Source organism: Manis pentadactyla, chromosome 3 (genome assembly GCF_030020395.1).
Source record: "Manis pentadactyla isolate mManPen7 chromosome 3, mManPen7.hap1, whole genome shotgun sequence".
In the NCBI taxonomy this organism is placed as follows: domain Eukaryota; kingdom Metazoa; phylum Chordata; class Mammalia; order Pholidota; family Manidae; genus Manis; species Manis pentadactyla.
The window spans coordinates 69,875,311-69,889,873 of record NC_080021.1 but is presented as its reverse complement, the minus strand read 5'-3'; the positions used below and the strand labels follow the sequence as shown (position 1 = coordinate 69,889,873).

General features: G+C 38.5%; 2 protein-coding genes across 2 annotated transcripts in view; both read right to left on the bottom strand.

Moving 5' to 3' along the window:
- Positions 1-3,709: 3,709 nt before the first annotated feature.
- On the bottom strand, positions 3,710-10,646 carry TCF24 (transcription factor 24). Its single transcript, XM_036886279.2, has 2 exons — positions 10,132-10,646; positions 3,710-5,237 (listed from the first exon to the last, which is right to left on the bottom strand). Exons 1-2 carry the CDS (start codon positions 10,519-10,521, stop codon positions 5,124-5,126), a joined length of 504 nt encoding a protein of 167 aa, XP_036742174.2. The 5' UTR covers positions 10,522-10,646; the 3' UTR covers positions 3,710-5,123.
- Positions 10,647-12,504: 1,858 nt separating this feature from the next.
- The window catches only part of PPP1R42 (protein phosphatase 1 regulatory subunit 42), a 66,323-nt gene continuing 64,264 nt past the window's right edge, over positions 12,505-14,563 (bottom strand). Inside the window, exon 9 of the mRNA XM_036886277.2 lies at positions 12,505-12,835. Coding sequence (XP_036742172.1) covers positions 12,790-12,835 — 46 coding nt within the window. The 3' untranslated portion in view covers positions 12,505-12,789. The remainder of the gene's footprint in view (positions 12,836-14,563) is intronic.

The window sequence follows — 14,563 nt, the reverse complement described above, 5'->3', positions numbered from 1 at the left end:
GGCTTGCACAAAGGAAATTTACTTACATAGATGGTCCCCACTTCATCCCCTATTAGGAAATGGGATTTAGGTCTCTTTGCTAGAATCAATTTCTTTTTCCATCTGTTCTTGCCTTCCCATTTTCTACTTCCTCAAGTTGACTAAAGGTAGATCTTGAGTATCGTATTTTCACCTCCCACCATTCATTTTCATAGAAGTTCTGCCTTCTGTTAACAATGGAGGGGAGGCCACTAGTGTAATCTAGAGTGACCCTAAGTCTGGGTGAGGCTTGCCTGGGTTAATGGAAGGAGAGACCAGCAGTTATTTTTTAAGGTGACAGGAAGTTTCTGTCTTGCGTCTAGCCATTCCCACCACCACCTTCACTCTAGACGTTGCCCAGCCTCTGCTACTCGCTGTCTGGCCCAAGAGAGAGATAGACCCATTGGGCCCACTACATGTAATGAATAGTGTGGCTGCTCTCTTCACCTCTGAGGCCAGGTGTGGACCAGCATCAAGGCAGTCTTTTCTGAGAGTTCCAGAACACAACACATATAGGTGGAACTGGCCTCCTCATTCTGAAAAAAGCTTCCCACTTCCCACCTTCTCTTTTGACTCTCTTATTTCTGCCCTTGCATACCACTTTTCTCACTTGGTTATAGCCTACATTTCAAGATGACTCCAGTACAAGGGCTTACAGTCAGCAAAAGGCACACATGAGCTGCATATAGAGTAGATACAGTCTCGCACAGGACTTTTTTTTTACAGCTCAATTAAAAAAAATGATCCACATGATATATGGGGTCATATATGACCCCATTTATATCAAGTATTAAGATGCCTTATAATAGCACACATTTAAAATTTTAACTTGAATAATTTCAGAACTTATTTGAAAACAAGAATGTTTAAAATAGTGCTTATTTAGACCTCACATTGGCCATAAAAATGGAGACAAGTGATTTAAGTCCATCCCCAGAGCTCCCCACATACATACTTCTTGGTCCTGAGAAGGCAGGAATGCATGTTTCTTCAGTAACATTCATACGCACAGGAAATGACTATTGACATAATCTTTAAGTCTAATAGTTAAGATTATTCTTCAGTTTATAATTTAAAAGCTTCTGACAGCTAAATGCCATGGTTTAATTTATAATGAAAGAGTTTGAGTGATGGAGGTACAGTTCACTGAGCTGGTTTCTCTTATGGGTTGAAACCAAGACTTGTATAAACATGGAAGGGAAGCCCTACCCGGGCTTATGTAGTTAGGCAAGAATACTTAATGTCCCTCATTCCCAGCTGTGCTGCAGTACCATCTGTGCCACACTCAAAGTTTACAAGAAGCAAACCTATAGGATTTACAAGGCATTTGTTTTTTTCAGTACAACAGTTTCAGGTAAGACTGCTAGTTACCAGTATGTAACAAAAGTAGATACAAATTGGTTTGAGATATACAAATTTATAATATTTCTCTAGTGTTCCTTTTAAAAATTTGGAATCTTAGCTTTTGGATATTTTTTAAGTTAGGTGACAACAAATAACAAAAATTAAAAATTAAAAAGTGTGTACTCATGAAGAAAGATAGCAATAGTACACTAACAGTTGTATGTCATCTCAGAAACTGTACACATCACATCCTCCAGCAATAATTAAAAAAAAAGAATTGTCACCAAATTAAGATGGAACCCACTGGTGCTTGAAAGGTCAAAGGTTATATAGCTTTTCAAATAAAATACATAATTGATACAATCTGCAACAACCTATCTATAATTAGGAAAGAGCATTTAGATTAAGCTATCCTCTCAAACTAAGAAATCTAATACATAAATTTGGATCAGAAGCAATCTGGTTTATAATTTATTCTTCCTTTAAGTTAATAATAATATAATTTTATATAGAGTCAACAAGCAACTTGTCTTATAATTCATGTGTTGATTTCTAAGGAAATCATATTGGCCACTGTGGAGATGTTTTGTCTGTATTGACTCATTTCCTCAGAATGGCACTATAATACACTGAGTTCTAAAGAAAAAGATTAATGTGCTGGAAAAAGTATATATAGAATTATCTCCCCACTCCAAAAAAAAAGAACCACCGTACTAGAGCCTGAATACTTCTTTTTACCTGATGATAACTGTCAGTTGCTTTCATGAATATAAAATGAAGCTCTTTGAGAGAAAGAGAAATTATTGAATAATTTAACCTAAAAAGGATCTTGAACAAAAATAATTACTGTGCATTTCAGTAAGATCAATCAGCATTTATTTTCTTTATTGTACTGCTTCTTCTAAGTTTAAATAATGTCCCCATGAATAGATAAGAAAAGCACTGTTTAGGATATCTTTAAGATTGAATTAGTTGGGTCAAATAAGCCTTCTAAAAATGCAAAACCACTCTTTACTGCCAAGTGACATGTGAATAGATAACTCCATTTTTATCCCAAACACCCACTTTCACTGTAGGACTTTTACTTTCCACTTTATTCCTTCTGTTATTAAATTTTAAAAAATGAGTATGTATGTAGTTTTAATATAACTTTATTGATGTATAATTCACATATGATAAACTGCACTGTACTTTTATAATCAGGAAAAGAAACAATTTTTAAAGTCTGTTGGAACTGGTTATGCCTCTCAAGAGGCATTTCCCTATCCTGCAAAATTACCATTATAGAGGAATTTAAATATATGTCATATCACTGAGAGAGCTGAGTGAGCTGGCAGAAATTTAACTGGGGATTTCCTTTGCAGATTTTAAGTACTGGGTTATACTGTGATCCAAACATTCTCCCTCTCCAGTCCTAATACACTCCATTAAGAACAGCATGGTGAAGAAGCTAATGCCAAATAGTTATCTATCTTCTAGAAAATTTTCAAAAATACCTTTCAGTATTTGTTAAATATCCACAGAGAAAGACACAAATTTAACAGACTGATTTTCAAATTAGTGTTTTATTTTATTTTAATAATACCCCTTACCCTTACCATGTACCAATAATTAAAAGAGCATGCTCCTTTGAACCTTTGGGTGAAAATATGTAATTTCTCCTCTGGGATTTTCCAATTTACCAAAAGCTGTTAGCATATTTGGAAATTTAATAATGTTATGAAAACCTATGAGAAAAATATGCTTCTGTAGCATTAAAACATTTGTTAAGTGGACAAGAATAAGAAGTAATACCGGGAAAGGCAAAGCTTAACTATTTAACAGAATGATTTAGAAAAGTCTGTAATTCAACAAAAGTCATAATTCTCCCTCAATTATACGTTTTAACAACTGTAGCCAAACAATTATTCACAAGAAAACTATTTCTCTAAAATTCTTGTTATAATTTTTAAAAAATTGATTTCATTCCTTAAGATAAAAGATTATTCTTAACACATAACTTATAATGATGAATGTCTGAATCCATATCTCATTTTACTTTTTATTCTTTTCAATGTGATGTGAGTAAATGCATTCACAAATATTTAAGTATACACATATTTTTGCTACATATTAGTAGGCAGAAAGCTTTTATTATATGCCTTTTCTTTTAAAGACATGCTTTGGTCACATTACAAGGAATGTTCACATTAAAGTAATAAAGATTATAAACTATCAGATATGAGCCAAAACATGGTCATGTTCAGCTGAATCAACTGAATGATAGTTTGGTCTTCAAATGGTCTTTTACTCATTTCATTGCCAAAAGCTAAAAGAAAACTGAGGCAAAGAGAAAATAAAATGGTGATTCAACTATTATGTTAATTCAACTAAGACTATTAAAATACCTTAGTATTTGCTAATCCTGGATCAAATTCAGCTACTTTAAAACTGTGGGTTATTGAAAAATAAAAGAACTTAACAGTTGGAAAGTGAAATAGTAAAGACTGGAGAGAAAAACAAGAAAGGGAGATAAAGGGGAACCTAAATCAGTAGAGATGTGACAAGAGATGGATGATTCTTTTTCAGGTGTTTCTATTGTACCCTGTTGTTTTGAGATTCCATATGTTTCCTGATGTACATTTCTACTTCATAGCTCTGACCCCCAACCTCCTGCTGAAAAACGAAATCTCTGGCACAATCGGGCAGAAAAACAGCTGCTCCCTGGGCACTTGGCATGAAGTGTGGTGGGAGAGGCCAGTGGCTGATGACCTTCCGTGGTTGCAGGTTCAAATTGGGGCAGATTTAGGGGGTCTGCTATGGCCTCATTTATCTTAGGATGGTCACTCAGACCCCCTTAAGGAGCATATCAGTGCCACAATTTCCAAATCAGACAGGGTTTCTTCTATTTCTTAATGGCCACATAGGTAGATTGTGAGCAGCATTTAACAAGGGGAGAAGGAACCCGGCCAAAGCTGTGATGGGGGAGGGACATGGGGGCTCACCCAAGGTCCCTGACAGGCAGGAACACGCTGTTCTCTCTAGAGTGGCCGCAGTTGCACTGGCTCACCCCATCCAGGACCTGAATGAGGGCGGGGTGGATATGAAGTGGCCAGGGAGGAGGGTGATGAACTCTGCTGCCCACATCGAGTGCCTTCCATAATTTGGAAACATAAGAAGATACTTTAATAATCATCTAGGAAGGTGGCCAAGGCTTATCCTATGATGCAAACTATTTGTAATACTCTAAGCGAGTTTTTTAAGGGGGAAAAATAACTAGTTATAGAAGTTACTGCAACTTCCTATTACCTCAACAATAGTAAACTAAACTGAATAAATGCTCTCGTACCTTCCAAATGAAATGGCTTCTTAGACCAACTGTAAGCACCAACTGGTTTCCACAAAAATGGAATACTGATATGTTACAAACACAGCTTTTATTTTTTAAACTAGGAAGACTCTCAATAGATATCAGCTTTTCAGTTTTTAATAGATGTGCTACAGAAAATGTGTGCATTCTTTGGATATATACACAGTTTTCTTTTTTCTAGTATTTTCTACTGCACTATGTAGTAGTGACCCTCACAATGACTAGATAAGATGTATGTGTGTTTTATACAAGACTCATTATTTAATTCCATAGATAAATGTGAACATCCAACTATGGCATATGTAAACTTTCAGAAATAATGTTTGTTATGTATGATGTAATAAATAGAATTATTTCATAGTATTTAAAAACAACAGACACCACCTTCTACCAGCCCCCATTAGGGGAGAGCCTAAGACTGTGAATCTGTTGGAGTACTGCCATGATTTGCTTTTTCTCCAGAGACAGAATGCTTCAGAAACTGACCAGTAGCACCAATGTATAATCTTGATCTCATGGGCCATTTCTGAAAAAGAATATTTAAACAAGAATCCAAAAGTTAGTATCTATGACAGATACAACCATCTGTAATAGTAATATTAAAAATTCCAAACATCTACATGCAAATGCAATATTATGAAGCTAGTAACAAGTGCAATTGTGAATCTAGAGGACAACTGATATTTTAATTTGGAACTAAATGTAAACCTACAATGTTTTACTTTTAAACTAAACCTAAGTCAAAATTAAGCCTCAAACAAGATTGCTGGCTTTAAAGATATTTTAAAAAGTTATACATGGTAAGTACTATATGTCTACATTTGTCAAAGAACTACAATGAAGAGTGATTAATTGAACCCAAACATTTTATTTAGCTAAAAGAAATATCTAGAAGTTGCACATGTCAGAATGCTTGGTGTTATATAGATAAAACATCCAGATCGTGTCTGGATGTATTGGCATCACACAGCTCTAAGCTTTCAGTTACTATCACATTTGTATACTGATTGTAATTTTTCTAAATTCACCTTTAAAATGGACCTCTTAAACAATATAATTTATTGCCAAATAGGCATGATAATGAAAACACCTAAGTAGTAATTTCAGAATGAACCTCTCTTTGTTTTTTGGAGGGGGGTCATATGTTCAGTTTAGTTCTATTCTTGGAATACTAATTAGAAATACTACTTTTTTTATATAAAGATAAGTCTTTAGACTAAAAAAGTACAACTCACACAGGTCAGCAGTGGAGTCCCACGCTGCAAAGAGTAAATGCTGCTGTGAGCAGCAGGCTGTCTTCCTCAGTGAACATTCACCTGCTGTTCATACAGCACCCTGAAATGTTCTTATATGCCTGGCAGATAATCCACAGTGCCCAAAGTACAGGCACAATTATTAACAAGCTGAAGACCAGAGCTCTGGGTTCTTATCCCAAGCTGTGTATTAAAATTACATGGTGGGGCTTTTAAAAAATACTGATTGCCAAATCACACTCCAGACCAATTAAATCAGAATGAATCTCTTTTGCAGAAGTAGTTACATAATGTAAAGTGGGGTCAGATTTTATCTGGAATAATATAAGCCTTCATTGTACTTCTGACTACAGTTACTGTCCTGTAAACTGGGATTCCATATGTAAAACATAGCCGTAAGGAATAGTAAATAGGCATGTGATATTAACTGGAAAGTTTGTTCTTAGCAACCAAAAAAAGTTCTATTTTTATGCCTCCTGATGTGATAACTTAATTTGCTCGCATGCAGTTCAGGTTATTTAAGAGTCCTAAATTCAGATTTTTCTGGCTGGAAATCTACATTTTAAATACAGATAAAATAAAACATTTGTGTTACTTGGAATTTAAAATGGTTTACACCTAAATAATCTTCCTATAAATAACCTTGCATTATACATTTGATATAGTAATAAGAATGACTACTTATTTTTGCAAACCCATTTCAGGTTTTTTTTTTTTTTTAAATCACCAGTGTACATTCTTATACATTCTGGGTGTACCACTGGTCCTGGCCTTGGAATTCCTGCCTTTGGTTGATACTTTGAGGTGTTTTAGAAATTGGCCTAGAATTTTCTGATATGTTAGGATCTAGAGTTGTTAGACCAGATTTAAGTTCTGCATTATCCTGAGGAACCCAGTGTGATAGCACAATGGACTGAATGTTTGTGCCCCCATCACACCCCACAGATTCATATGTTAATGCTGTGATCCCCAATGTGATAGTATTTGCGTAGGTAATTAGGGCTAGAAGAGGACCTAAGGTTGGGTCCCTCATGGTAGCATTAGTGGCCTTTTAAGAAGAGGAAGAGAAAGCTTTTTTTTGAGAAGGGGTGACACTTGGAGGATAAAAAGTTCATGCATGAACCTCAAATGTAATTTGAGAATTCTATGTAAATTAAATATATTTAAAGATAAATAAAATTACTACTGAATGCTCTCTGGTATTGTTGATATGTGCTATGTGCATTGTATTGAAAATCAGTCTAAATCATGCAACCAAGTGTGGGGATAAATGAAAGCATCTTCCTTATATTTTGTCTGGGACACAAGTAATTAATGAAACAAAATTAAAAATACATATATGGATTTTTGCCTCATTTGCTTTGAACTTAATAAAACTTCCATTTTTAAGAACTATGTGTCTTTGGATTTTCAAAAGGCTTCTAATGATTTTATTCAACTGAATTTACAGTACACACATAAATAGTTTTAAAAGCCAGAGATAAAAATGCAGATAAAATATTGATTAGGTTGCATGTCAGCATCATGCCAAAAAGCTGGTTGACTGATTTACATTTCACTTTTCAGTGGTCTGTTTTAGCATTGTGTAGATTAACACAATCCTGATTTCTACTATACCTAATAAGATATATTTAAAAATCATATTGTTTCATGTATATAATATAATCAATACTATTGTAATATCTTGTTATGGTAACAGGGAACTACACTTACTGTAGCAAGCATCTAATAGTGTATGTAATTATCAAGTCACTATGTTGAACATCGAAAACCAATATAATAATTGTATATCAACTTTAACTTTATTCCAATTAAAAAATAAAAATAAAATCATGTTGTTTCATTAGGCTTAGAACAATCTAGCAAACTTACATAATTAACCAGAACTGAACCTGAAACTGAAGACCTTTAATGGTAATTTTATCTATATGCAATTCTTTCATGAAGTGTTGATTTTAAAATCCAGTCCTCCTGGAAGATGAGATGCACTCTTGGTTTTTAGAGTTAAATAACTCCAAAGCAACAAAACTTTATTTTTAAAATTATTATTTATCTGTTTATCAACAATGATTCTCCAGAGGCAATGCAATTAAGTTATCTGTGCTTTTTCCCAGTGTTAGAATCTGAAATATATCCCTGTTCTCTTGGAGAATCACTGGCTTTTGTTATGCTGGTGCTGATCAGAATGGCTTGTATCCCTGTGGGATAAAAATTGTTTTAAGCTATGCCCCAGATACCTGGTCTCTTAAACCTTACAGTTTCATTTGAGATGCTTTTAATGTAAATTCCTAACAATGTTAAATCCTCAATACTGATAAGGATGATTCAAAATGAAGGCATTGAAATATTTGTTAATAGATCTTTGATGGTCAAAGTAAGACTTAGTAACATTATGCTGTGAGGCAGGAAAAAAAGTCATTTTGGAACACTTTTTAACTAATGGTTACCATATCTTTAATTAACCAAGAAGTACAAATAATCAGAATGTGTTTATTCTTTTTGCACTAGATTAATCAAAGAAAGACTTAGTAGTTAAGCATTCTGTTAGTGTCCATAAAATAATTTTATACAGGGTGCTTTCAATTGTGGATATGAAACCTCTTTCCTCCGAACCTCCACAGCACATGGTTATAGCTCTCTTATAGCACATACATTATCCCTTATAGTACTGGTATTTGTATTTTTGTCTTTGTCTCTATTATGGGTTCATTTAGGGCAGGGATTGAGTCTTATTCTTAATTGTATTTACTCTTCTAACAGTGCTTTGCACATAGCAGGCACTCAGTAAATGATTTTAAGACTAGTTACTTGTTCAGCCATCAATTTCATTTTTAAGAGGTAACCTTTGGCCTTGTTTCATTATCCCTAGAACTTTGTTTTAAAATTCAAATAATTGATTCAGAGAATAAGATTTAATTTTTTAAAGTTATAAGACCACAAACATTTGGCATATGAATCAAGAGCAAGAAACTCTTAAGCTTATTATTACATGAAAATAATGGTTCTAACAGTTATTCAAAGCAGTGCAAGGTGAAAAACAACTTGATTCTCATCCGAATTATATCTCCCACAAGGAGGCATCTAACAGATGATTTTTTGTATTAAGTCTACTTAATGTTAAATAAAGAGTATGTGGGAAATGTCAACTCAAAAACAATCTAATATTATTGATATATTTGATTAGTAATCTAATGCACACTGTAATACCAACACCTTAATAATGAATGACTTCAGATGAGATTGTTATATAACACATGAATGGAATAGGGTCTATCATAATTATAAATAAGTGCACTTTCAAATTTCTACATTTGACATAGTGAGTCTATCATAATGCTCATTAAATTTGCAAAGTAAATTTTGTTAAACCCCACCACAAAATTTTAGGTTAATATTCGAGGGTGTATTTTGCCACATTTCAATAATGAATATTCAATAATTTATCGAATGCTGATACAGTTAAGGCTTAATCCTAATCTTGCATTTGTGGGTGTGTCTAAATATTTCAGAATGGTGGAACCAAAAACTTGAAAATTTAGGTTTAGAAAATATAGGGAAGATGCATTTTAGAAAGCTGGATCAATGCAGGATTTCAATCAAACCTAGGAGAAAAGGATGATGGAGTTACAATAAATACAGGCAATAAATCGTAATCACATACACCACATTAAAAGAAAACCTTGCCCATTCTATCTAAATGTAATGTACAAAAATTATAGAAAACGGATTCTCTTGGCTAATTTTGTACATTACAAAATTTCAGTATAATGTTTAATAAGCTCACTAAACATATATGCCAATCTATCATGAAAATTACATGAACACATTAGTTTTTCCATCATTCTTGGTAGCAGTCTAGGCCATCATAGCTTTTATTAAAACAGACTGAAAATGACTTTGTGGGGGTTGCGGAAGGGTCTCATTTTTGTTCCTACCAGTTTTACAATTTTCAACGTTGTTTTCCTAGGAGTACTTAGGGACAGACAATTCCATCACTCCATTTAATTTGTAAAACTTTCAAACATCTGATAAAAACCACATTGGAGATGTAATTATGTAAATTAAAACACTTAGAAAGTTTCAAAGGCTCAAATATAACTCTGAATCTAAAAATTACGAGGACGTGCAGCCAATACCCCATCTCCACAGTGCGCCCCGCCCGCCTACCTTGACAGGGTGCAGGTAGCCGTCGCCGCGCAGGGCGCCCAGTCCGGGGTCGGGCGGCGCCTCGGCGTCGTCCTGCAGGCTGCGGGTGAGGTGCGCAATGTAGGTGGTGGCCAGCAGCAGCACGTCCAGCTTCGAAAGCTTGGTGTCGGGGGGCACGGACGGCAGCGTGCGCTGCAGCTCCAGAAAGGCGTGCCGCAGAGTTTGCACGCGACTTCGCTCCCGCGCCGCGTTGGCGGCTGCGGGCCGCCCGCCCCCCAAGCGCGCGCAGCTGCCCTGCCCCGCAGGCCCCTGCCCGGACCGTCCCGGGCTGGAGTCGCAGCGGGCGGCGTCCGCGCGCGCGGGCTCATTGCTGCGGATCAGGGGGCTGCCTGCGGGATCGTCGGGGTCCATGGCAGCTTCCTGTGCCGCACGCCCTGCTGAGGACCGAAGACTCGGTGAGGCCGGGGCGCCGCTCCGCTCAGGCTTGACCCAGGGAGGCGCAGCCTCCTCTCCCCTTGCGCTGAGCGCGCGCGGGATCGGCCACCTTAAGTGGTTCGGGGCGGTCTCAAAGTTGGTCTTTTTGACTGGGGTGCGTTTGCCCCCCAGCGTCTGGGGAGAGCTGTGGGTTGTGAGAGTTCCGCGCAACTTAGAAGGCTGAGGAAGACTGACTCTACTTCCCCATCATAGATTGAAAGGTCTGCGCTACCGGGAAGGACCACCTCGCAAGCTCAACTCGGGTTCGGAACTTGTTCGCGCATCTGGAATGTTATCCGGCCAGCGTCGCAGGTAAGACGGTGGGCTCATTCCCACGCAGCGCGGCGGGAAGCCCTAGCCCCGCCTTGGCCCGAGGTGCCCACCCAGCCGCCCTCGCACCATTCGCTCTCGGGGCCTGGGACCCCGAGGAAACAAACGGTCGGGAGCCCAGGGTAGTTTCTGCTGGAGGAATGGGACACCCCTGGCCTCTCCTTGGACTAAGGCACCCACTAACTATTCGGGGAACCGCGCGGCGCGGCGGGGGTCGGTCGGAGCCCTCACCTTTCCCGAGGCGTCAGTGCAGGGCTCGCCTTCGGGGCGCTAGCAAGCGAGGAGCGTCGAGCAGGTCTGCGTGGCCAGGGCCGCGCGGTTCAGTTTATCCTCGTCTAGCCGAAGTGGGCCGCCGCTTCCAGCTCCGGCTGGGCGAGCCTTTTACGCGCGCGAGTCAAGTTTGGTGTTAGGTCCGGACGGCTGGACGCGCCCCGCTCCGAGCTCACCTGCGAAGCCCCCTCCGTGGCGGGAGAGTCATTAATCAAACCGTCAGGCAGGGCGGGGCGTCCTCTGGCCCCGCCCCCAGGCCTGGCTCAGCCCCAGGCAGGACTCCGAGCGCAGCTGGTCAGGAGACCACCGGGTTGAAGGCCCACGGGGCGAGAGCGGGGTTCTGGGCCCACAGACCTCAACGCTGCCTCGTTAGCTATCTCTCCTCCCCGCCATCCTTCCACCCCTGGCCGTGTGAGTTCGGCGCCTTCCAGGCAGGCTCGGAGCTGGGGCGGGAACTCTGCCGTTTTGTTGAGACTGACTTTACTTTTCTGTGAGGAAACGTGGAGCGTGCCGCATCGAGCGCTACCTTTATTCTACCACAAGGTAAATGTTCCATACTGTGCTAACTACTTAAAGCAGTGGTCCCTCCACCTCGGTACTCCGTGACCAATTTATTGAGCCGCTCAGAGGTAAACGCACTTGGCTCGAATATTCCCACTGTCTGTGACACATAAAGTTCTCAAGGCAGAGTAAACTGCCCTGACATCACGGTCGCTTCCCTCCGGGGCGTGAACCCTGGTCGGCCGCCTCCGTTGCCCCTGCGCGACCCGTTTTCGGTATTTGGACGTGAATTTCGTCCCGGCTATGTTCCCTGGCGGGATGCTGGCCTGAGGTGTTTTGCACTTGCGCCCCGGGGGAAGCGTGGCTGCAGCTGCGCGGAGGCCCGTTCGGAGCTGGCCGGGAAGCGAGGCGTCCGGGGCGCCCCCATCCTCTGTGGCTTCCGCCAGGCTTGGACCCATCGCCTTCAGAGCTGAAATAGGAGTGGGCACACAGTATTTTCTAGGAACGTAGTTAGTGTATCCTTCAATGCCTACAGCTCGAAGAGCAGGACATTTTAAAGTGGAGTCAAGACGGAATATCACATTTAAGGAAACTGCCCTTGTATGAGAGACATAATTTAATACTTTACAATAGATTTTAAAGGTAGAACTACCAGGTAGTACACAGCACTGGTGGCACTTGTACTTGAAATTATCGTTCCACACTTTAAGTGTATTAATGAATCAGAATAATACTCAGATTTTCATAACCGTAATTAGATTTGCACTTGAGAAACACACCAAAATACAATTGGTTCAAAAAAGCATTCATTTCTTTGGATGAGAAAGCACATCTTTATTTTTCCAGTAACTTGTAGGTAATGAGGAATAGAGCAATTGGAAAGCAATGTTTCATATTCTACAAAGAAGCAAATCAAACAAGAATCTGAAGTTTTTTCCTAATATTATGAGATAATATGAAGCTATAAACCACAAAAGATGATGTTGCCTACATTTATTATAAGGGTAAAAGACCAAACAGATCACTTAAGGGTGAATTTACTCCCTTTTTACAAGCAAATTTTCTTTTACTTTTGGGATATGGAGTAAGTCAGGTACATGTATATCACTTTTTTGTCAGTAAGCTTTCAGATTCCTTTAAAGAGAGATCCCTGTATTAATAGAGGGGAGAAAAACAGTGTTAGTTCAGAAATAAAAGTTATCCAAAACAGGTAGCAAACAAAATAGAATCTATGACACAGTAACAATAGTACAGATTAATGATTAATCACCAAACTCTGTGAACTATCTCAAGCTTTGAAAGAAGCAGAAACAAAGATTTTCCCCTGGGATAGGGAAGAATATGGAATATCTGTGAACTGGAAGAGGTATGGAAATAAGAATGTGGAAGAAAGATGGGCCAGGACTAGGGTGAGGCAAATCAGGTGCCTAGGGCTCCTTAAATTTTTCATCCTTGGCATCTCACATCCCTCCCCAGCCTACTCTTTTAGTCTCCTGTTACTGCAAGAGGTGTAATGGAGGGCAGAGCACAAGGCAGGCTCTTCACTGCTGACAGTGGCTGTCCAGTGGCCAACTGTGTTGGCCAACAGTCAAGTTCAAAAGAAAGGACTAATACAACACCACGGACCACTGAGGGTCACTCCCTTGACCTATCTGCTGCCATTCCAAGCATCCTCTCTGAATCCTCTGATGATTCTGCCTAGTCCCCATTCCTGAAAAAAACCAGTGTTTGCAGTTGAAGTAAATGAAAATCTTCAAATTTTCAACATTACATTAATTGGTGACAGGTAACTTATTATGTGCTAAATTGTTTACAAAAAGCATTTTTCTCATTTACTTTTTACAAAAACCCTTTGAGGACTTTACATTTTACAGTTGAGAAAATAAAGCTGAGAGGGTTTAAGTAATAACTTGTCAAACGCCACATAGCTAGTACTGACAAGGACAGGATTCAATCCAGGCAGGTCGACCCTAATACTTGTGCTTTTTATCATACAGTTCTACTCAATATTTGTAGAGTTCGTAATTATTTGCAAAACATCTTTGTATATATATCATCTCAATAAAGGGTATACTTGAACTTGACTCTGTATTAACAATTCATCTACTGTTTTTGTAGTATATCATTATTTGGGATTCTTGTCTAGTCTTCCAGAAAGTACATGGCTTTAGAGTGTAGGTTTTATTTCACTGAGTATGGTGTGGGTTTTAAAATTATACCTGTATTTTTTTCTAAGTATGTCAAATAATTTGTCATCTTCACTCATTACCTTTATAATGTAAAATAATCACACATATCAGTGAAAAAAGTATATTTGCTTTGTTATATATATAATAGGTTTTATATAATTTATGCTTTTTTCATCTTTTAACTACCTCATTGTTTAATCAAGTTATAGTTTACATAGTTAAATTAACTCTTTTGAGTATATACATATATATATACACACACACACACACACACATATATATATATATATATAGTTAACAAGTTTTGCTAAACATACACAGTCAAAGAATCAGTACCAAAATAAAGGTAGGCAATGTTTCATCACCCCCACCCTCCACCCTGCCAAATTCCCTTGTGCTGACTCTTTGTTGTCAACCCCTAGTTCTTAGCAACTACTGGTCTGTTTTTGTCTACAGTTTTATGTTTGCCTGAATGTCATAGAATCATACAGTGTGTAACCATCTAAGTTTGACTGCTTTTGTTTAGCATAATGCTTTTGGAATCTATCCACATTGTTTTGTGTATCACTAGTTATTCCTTTAATGCTGAATAGTATTTCATTGTGTGGATATACCACAGTTTATTCATTCTCCAGTTGAGAGACTTTGAGTTGTTTCCAGTCTTTGGTGACTATAAATAAGACATTATA

Coding starts and splice junctions, on each gene's coding strand:
- TCF24 (XM_036886279.2), bottom strand. CDS start 10,521: ATGGACCCCGACGATCCCGCAGGCAGCCCCCTGATCCGCAGCAATGAG. Junction 5,238..10,131: donor GCTACCTGCACCCTGTCAAG/GTAGGCGGGCGG, acceptor ATTCTTTTTCAG/AAATGGCCCATGAGATCAAG.